This window comes from Mus pahari, chromosome 23 (assembly GCF_900095145.1).
Source record: "Mus pahari chromosome 23, PAHARI_EIJ_v1.1, whole genome shotgun sequence".
NCBI classification, from domain to species: domain Eukaryota; kingdom Metazoa; phylum Chordata; class Mammalia; order Rodentia; family Muridae; genus Mus; species Mus pahari.
In genome coordinates, this window is record NC_034612.1 from 25,006,537 (window position 1) to 25,014,539 (window position 8,003).

The following is an 8,003-nucleotide window of genomic DNA, read 5'->3' on the forward strand; positions in this document are numbered from 1 at the left end:
GAAACTATATCCAGTGAAACAATCACAGATACCAACAAAAATCATTTAGCACAGTAAAGCACAAAAATCATCCAAGCATTATACTCTAAAACTATGTATTCAGTGAATCACAAACAGAACAGGTAACATCATTATAAATCATCAAAATATAATGATTCTAAAAGGATGTATTCAGTGGGGGCTGTCGTCCAAGGCTAGTGCATATTTCCAGGAGCAGGTTAATAAATCTTTAATGGTCAGTGCTCTTAAACACTGAACTAACTTTCCAGCCCCATGGTCAATTATTTTTTGACATGTAGTGCCTGATTTTTTTTATAATCTTCAATGTATAAACTATTTTAACTCTAATTAAGGCTTTTTTTTTTTTTTTACCATATACCAAAATCCACCTCCGATGACACATGTGCAGCCATATGAAAATTTATTGTTGGGAAACTTTTTATCATAATAGTTTTGTAAATAATTTAGAAAGTAAAGTGTTGGTTTCCCTGGGGATAAGGTCATGTTACTGGCCCCATCTCTAGGGATGGTTTCTTACCCATTATTCTCGCTTAAGATCTTGGCCTAGTCTACCAGGAACATGTAAATAAGAAAAGGAATAAGAGGGCTGGTGAGATGGCTCAGTGGGTAAGAGCGCCTGACTGCTCTTCTGAAGGTCCAGAGTTCAAATCCCAGCAACTACACGGTGGCTCATAACTATCCGTACAAGGTCTGATGCCCTCTTCTGGATTGTCTGAAGACAGCTACAGTGTACTTACATATAATAAATAAATCTTTAAAAAAAAAAAAAAGGAATAAGAGAAAACAAAACAGATAGATTGCCATGAGAACTACAGCTCAATATTATTTTCCTCTAGCAAAGAGTTCCACAACCTGTTCCAGGAGGCCTCCCCCATTTTGAGGTTGATCGTCTCAGTCTGTGGAACTTGTCACACAGATCCTACTGGAGGTGCTGTGGCAAGACCCTAGTGGTTCTCAGCCTGTGGGGGTCACGATGCCATTGCAGTCGGTCCAATGATCTTTTCAAAGAGGTCTCCAAAGACAACCATCGAAGATGAAGATGGGTTTAGGAACATCTTCAGTACTCCTCTATCCTCTTCAGGCAGGCCTGCCCGCAGGCAGATACACTCACATATGCGTATTTAGAACTGTATTAAAGAGTCACAGCATTAGAGAGACTGAGAATTGCTATGTAGCCTTGGCTGGCCTGGAACTCAACAATGTAGACCAGGCTGGCCTCTGTACTTTGTCTGAGTGCTGCGATTAAAGGGGTACACTACCAGGCCCATCTCCTGAAGCCTAATTAAAAAAAAAAAGTTAAATTTATAAATTACATTTATTTATTTGTGTATGTGTGTGGGTACTTGGACCATGCCAACAAGCATGCGAAGCCCCGAGGAAGAATTCTGGGAGTCGATTTTTTTTCCCTTTTACCATGTGTGTCCCAGGAACTTGGACCCAATCGGGCTGTCAGGCTTGGTGGCAAGGTTGCTGGCTTATAGGTGGGCACCATCAGGATGTTTGTTCTCCTTGTAGCCTTGTGCTTTTGGGGCAAGTACTCTACCACTACTGTAGCTCAAGCCCAAGAAACTTTAATGAAAACGACACATCAGCGTGCACATCAATTGGTCAGGTATCTTACAGAAGCTTGGAGTTGGAGACCACCTGCCTTTGCCTGCTGAGTGCTGGGATTAAAGGGGTGTGCCACCACTGCCCGGCCTTGGGATCAGTTTTTAAAGTCAGTTTCCCAGCCCTTCATCTTACTCTATCCAGTTCTTTACACTGGCTTTGCTTAACTTTGCACTCATTTTCTCTGACAGCCTTTAAAAAAAAAACCCATTATCCTATTTCTCGGAGGTCTACCCATATTCAAACTGCCCCAGCAATTCTCTTCTGCTTTAAAAAATCCTGGTTATGCTTTGTTTAAAAAAAAAAAAGTTATTATTTTATGCATGAGAGCTTTGCTGGCGTGTCTGTGTGCCACATGCATGCAGTGCACACCGACACCGCGAACAGAGGAGGGCCCCATATCTGGAATTGGAGTTAACAGTTCACTGCCATGCGATGTGGGTGTTGAGGACTGAACCTGGGTCCTTTGCAAAAGCAGCCAGTGTTCCTGTTAAGGCCTAGGTGACAGCTACTTGGCCAGCCTGCCATTATTATTTTAATTAAAAAAAAACAAAACAAAACAAACAGGGGCTGGTGAGATGGCTCAGTGGGTAAGAGCACCCGACTGCTCTTCCCAAGGTCCGGAGTTCAAATCCGGAACTCAGGACCTCTGGAAGAGCAAGCAGTCAGTGCTCTTGACTGCTGAGCCACCTCTCCAGCCCTAGCCTGCTGTTATAATGACTTTTTCAAATGGTTTTGCTGTTACTAGGAACCTAACACCGAGATTGATTACATATTCTGTTGTCTTCTATGCCCTTGGAAACCAATCACGCTAGAAGTCAGTAGAACTGTTTTGTATTGTTACCCACAATAAGCTTGGACTGGAACCAACCACCCAGCAGTACTTCCTGCACCTGTCTATACGCTTTTATGGTATTTGCTTTTCTAAGCTGCCCCTGGGATGAACCCCAAGACAAGAGAGACACCTGCACCAATATAAGGAACTATTTGGACTAAAAATTCCATTTTAAGCAGTGGTCAAGTAAAATTTAAGTTCCCCAAACCTCCCTGGGAACTGACATCTTACTTGGCAGAGAGAGCCATGTGAGCGGGTAACTGACACCCTGGATGGCAAGTTAAGACAGGACTGTTAGATAAGTCCTATCCTGGTAGACAAGTGAGACCATGAATATTAGACAAGGCAAGTCTCCTGCCACAGTTGAACACCCCAACCAATGGAAACAGGGTACGTGTACAACAAAGACATGTTCCTAAGGAAATACAACAAAGACATGTGCCTAAGGAAACGCCCTATCCCTAAATCCTGATTGGTAAAATAACTTGGCTGTGGATTTTGGGCTTAAAAACCCTGTAAGATCTTACCTTGGGGTCACGGTTCAGTTCCTGAAGTTCTGGGGTGTATGCTCAATAAACTCTCCCTGTGTGACTAATATTGGTGCTTATGAAGTTTGCGAGGTGATTCTGGACCCCAAGAGTTCCTAACTACTGGGCCATCTCTCCAGCTTCACTGGCCATGGTATTATTGAGGATTTCACACTTTCCTGTTTGAACTGCCTTCTCCATACCCATCATTTAAGAGTCTGCAGAGGCACCCCCCACCCGTCCCCGCTCAGGAAGTTATCTGGTCTCTCCATGGGTCCTATCTTTCCTAAGGGCAACTATGTGTCCCTTTCCATTTTGGGAGCCTGATGGTCATCACTGATATTGTCTATTAAACTAGGCCTTGAAGAATACACCTACTAATCCTAGCTAACTGGAGCTTGAGGTAGGACTATAAATTCAAGTCTCCTTCTAGGAGTTAGAAAACCGAAATATATAGGCCAAAGTTTCTGCAGTAAGAAGCTTTATAGCATTTAAAACATTTCCCCTTGCAAGTTGGTGAAATAAGGAGGAAAAATAAATAAATTTACTAGCCAGTAGTGGTGGCACACACCTTAAATCCCAGTACTTCAGAGGCAGTGGCAGTGAGAGGCAGATCTCTGTGATATGGAGTCCGGCCTGGTCTACAGAGCTAGTTCCAGGAGAGCCAAGGCTACACAGAGAAACCTTGTCTCCAAAACCACAACAAAACACCCCAATTTACTTTGAATATGAATCATTAAAACTCGGTGCCAATAGCATGGCTCAGTGGGCACAGGTGTGTTACTGGGAACCATGTAAGAGTGAAAGGAGACCCGACTCCACAAAGTTGTCCTCTGGCTGCCACAGTGTGCGTGCGGTGGCATGTGGGCCCACACAGGCATCATGGACACACACAATGAATTTTGAAAAACTAAGCGATCAAAACTAAGTTTAGCCTTTTATGTCATTATCAAAAGGTTTTCTTCTTTCAAAATAAAGGTGCCAAGTCCAAGATTTCTTTGAGCGAGGCAATGACCAATGAGACAATATATACGATCTAGGACAGTGAGCTTACAAAATGATGCAGCATCCTTAGGCATACAGAGTAATCGGAAAGTACCTTCAGTTCAGAGACTCTGAAAAAGGATGCAAACCTNTATGGGGCACTAAGCTCTTTGCTTCGCTGACTACTTTTAATGTCACAGGAGAAACAGTAATGAAAACCATTGAGCAAAACACATAGAGAGAAATCCCTCTGGCTCCTCCTTTCCCAGGTTCAGGAGACCTTGAGCTCCTCCCGAGGCTCGCTGAGGGGGCTCTCTAGGTAGGCAGTTCCTGCACAGGGCTTTCCGGTGACCGGGTCGATAACTCGGCCGACTTTGAAGATGATCTCAGCCAGTTCATGCTTCACATGCTTCGATCGTGGGACGGGCAAAGCTCTGAGGAGCACGATGTCTCCGACGCTGCACTGCTGAAGGGCATCGTGAGCAAAGTAGGTTTTCCGCTTATTAAAGTACTGGGGAGAGGAGAGCGGCAGATCAGTAACTCCCATCTGGGACCTGTGATGCAAAAAGATCACGAAAAACCAACTCCCAGGAAGCTACCCCTCTCTCCCTATTCATCTCACAAACCACAGCTCCGTCCCTTCTTGCCGAGGTCGGCCTTTCCCACACCACACCCACTGCTGCCACTCTAGTTCAATTCTTTATTGTTTCTACCCCACGGTTTTGCAAAATCCCCTTCCTCACTCCTTCAGCTGGCCCTTATGGATTCCTAGGTATAGTGGTTCAGACCAACGGCAGAGGCGGGTGGATCTCTGTGGGTTCAAAACCAGCCTGGTCTACATATTGAGTTCCAGGACAGCCAGGGCCACAGAGAGTGACCCTGTCCCCAAACAAAACAGAGCAACAAAGCACAAAGGATCCTTCGCTGTCCACCTCCAACTGTCCTTGACTCCTTAAAACCGCTTGCTGTTTCTGCCGGAGGCCATGCCCTATCACAGCCGCAAGATCCATCACAATGTATTCACCAACGGTGGAAAGACTTCTTGCCACCCGGCCCAGGAATAGAATTGTACTGGAGGGTCGGCTCAAACGTCTCTTTACTGGGATGTCTCTTACTGGGAAGAAGGGACTAGGTGTCTTATCCTGTTCCCGTGCTGTTCTGCTTAGCTAGTCACTACAGGAAACATGAGAATGAACTGTGTGCTCCTGAAAGCCTCCAATAACCAGGTCACACCTACAGGTCAGCAGTGGGTACAGCAGGTTGCTGCAGACGCTCAACTTCTCTTTTATCGACAGGGAAATGCTTTTCCGCTCTGATCCTACAGCAGTGGTCCTCAACCTTCCTAATGCTGCAACCCTTTAATACAGTCAGTTCCTCATACTGTGGTGACCCCCAACCATAACACTATTTCCGTTGCTACCTCGTAGCCATAATTATGCTACTGTTATGAGTCATAATGAAACATCTGATACGTGACTCCCAAATGCGTCGCGACCCACAGGCTGAGACCAGCTGCAGTAGAACGTCGGTAACTTATCGATGGCATTTTAAATTAAGTGTTGACCCTCACCTTCAGTAAGTAGGGATCCAAAACAAGTCTGGTCGCTCTTACTTTAGCCGTTTTTATCATGGCTGTACCAATCACCTTCCCCACAACCCATTTGGCGTGGACGGATGAACGGACTATTGACATTATGTGTCTGTAAGCACCTAAAATAAAATAAGCAAACAAAAAGCCCTCAAAGCTTAACATTGTTAAGACATAGTCTTGCCCCGCTTCCCCTACCCATTAACAAACCAATGGCTGTTTCTTTTTCTTGAAGTTTACCTTTCTTCACTGTAGCCCAGGCTTGCCTTAAATTGGGAGATGGTTCTACATTTGCCTCCCGTGAGTTGGGCTAGAGCGATGCCTAAGCAGCTAAGCACTGGTTGCTCTTCCAGAGGACCTGGGTTCAGTTATCAGCACCCTTACAGTGGCTCAAAACCTCTGTAGCACCCGTTCCTGGGGATCCTCTGAAACTACACACAGGTTGGTGCCACAATACCCCCATTTAAACTAGCCTTCAGATTGTTAGAGTTTACCAAGCGAATTTAGTCAGGCAAAATGCCCGTGTCCAGTAGTCATTTTTTTTTTTTCTACCTTTCTGAAACAGCCAGGCCAGAGATGCTTACAGGTCTTATCTTTATAATGTTTACAAAGTTGAAAATGGACCTAACCCTCAGATTCCCTATACAGAAAAGTTAGGAATAACGTGGCCTACTCACACGTGTTTCGAGGAACTATTAGTGTGTAAGCACACAAGTAAACTGGTCACACTGGAGTCCCTCTATCAAAATGAGGAAGGATACAGTGGGAAAAATAAGCAGTTAAGGGACCAGCCTTGGTGCTTCTCTAACTTAATCATTCGGATCACGGATGCTCTACAGACCAAAGCTCTTCTACGTACAGGTGCCTACGAGATCACTAGAAGACAAGTCTCCTTATTTACCCTTTACCCACGATTACTTGTTCTGTAACCATTTAGAAACACCTGGGCAACACCCCGTGTCACTTGGTATCCTTTCTCGGAACTGGTCCCCGGTCTGCGGGGATCATTCCTTGTCGTTACCAGGGCACGATCGCGAGGTCACAGCCCCTTCTGCGGCTGTCGGTCTCAGTTACAGCCACTGCAGCCTGCTACCGTAACACACAGGGGCTCACCGCAAGACCTGGGCCGGTCAGCCAGCTTCCTGTCCAGGAACGACGAGACTTGGACTCGGAGCCGCTCTGGGAATCAGTCGCTACCGAAACCACCAGGGGAATGGACAGGGGACACAGCACCGCTGACCCCGGCCACCCAGACCCGAATGGAACCCTCGCTCACCTCCGGAGGCTCCCACAAGGCCGGCGGGGACCTGGGCGCAGCGTGATGACGTACACGGTGCGGTGGCCCCACCCCTCTCATTTCACAGGGCGCCAGTCCTGTCAGTCTTGGGCGGGGCTAAAGATAAGAATCCGCCCAATCTATTTGAAACCACACCTCCCGGCGGAACTCCTGGGGCTAATTGTGTCGCGCTTATACGTTTCCCTAGGCACTAAAATAGATGCGCAGGGGCGTCCTACCTTTTCTTTTGTTTCCTGCTCTCTCGATTTCCCAGGAATAGACTGGACATGTCTTCAAATCAAAGGACCTTGGATTTGTCAGACAGAAACTCCTTTTCTTTTTTAACAGTCTCACACTACATCTGCCTTGCCTCTGCCTCTCCAGGGCTGGATTACAGGCATGATCTATCATAATTTCTAATGTCCTGTTGCACAGTGTAGTATTTGCATACGTCAGAGTAGAAGATACAGGTGCTTCTGAATATTTTTTTTAAATAAATTTTTTTTTTCAAAGATTTATTTATTTATTATATGTCAGTACACTGTAGCTGTCTTCAGACACTCCAGAAGAGGGAGTCAGATGGTTGTGAGCCACCATGTGGTTGCTGGCATTTGAACTCAGGACCTTCGGAAGAGCAGTCGGGTGCTCTTACCTGCTGAGCCATCTCACCAGCCCGTTCTGAATATTTTTTAAGGCAAAGATGTGATAAGTGTGTGGATATGCCAACTACCCTGACATTACTGTATGCGTGCACTGCAATATCACAGTGTATCTCATAAATATGTATAATATGTAGGTCAAAACATTTCAAGTTAATATTAAAGCAGGATGTAGTGGCACAGAAATATGGCCAAATGGCCAAGGGCTTTCCCTTCATGCACCATGTCTTAGAAACAATCCCCAGTATTAAAATAACAACACTAAAACAACGCATCAATCTGTCCAACCCATTTTTTTTCTTAGCAAACATTTCTGGAACACATATTCTAAGAATCTGTGTTAGGCATTGTAGGGAAAAGACGATTAAAAGAGAAACTTGCCCACAGATGCTCACAGTCTATTAGAGGCAAATGAAAAACAAAAGCAAACCGGGTATGAAGTGGGTAGTAAAAGAGTGTAAATACAGAGAACATTTTCACACACACACACACACACACACACACA

General features: G+C 45.3%; 1 protein-coding gene across 3 annotated transcripts; it reads right to left on the reverse strand.

Moving 5' to 3' along the window:
* Nucleotides 1-3,626: 3,626 nt before the first annotated feature.
* Nucleotides 3,627-6,884, reverse strand: Mrps17 (mitochondrial ribosomal protein S17). Of its 3 annotated transcripts, none has more exons than XM_021187124.2 (3): nt 6,840-6,884; nt 5,546-5,685; nt 3,627-4,486 (listed from the first exon to the last, which is right to left on the reverse strand). In XM_021187124.2, the coding sequence occupies exons 2-3, from the start codon at nt 5,666-5,668 to the stop codon at nt 4,247-4,249; spliced, it is 363 nt and encodes a 120-aa protein (XP_021042783.1). In that variant the 5' UTR covers nt 5,669-5,685; nt 6,840-6,884; the 3' UTR covers nt 3,627-4,246. The 3 variants fall into 3 exon arrangements, with proteins under 3 accessions (XP_021042783.1, XP_029389586.1, XP_029389587.1); XM_029533726.1 differs by lacking the exon at nt 6,840-6,884 and adding an exon at nt 6,677-6,832; XM_029533727.1 differs by lacking the exon at nt 6,840-6,884 and adding an exon at nt 6,585-6,603.
* Nucleotides 6,885-8,003: the final 1,119 nt, after the last annotated feature.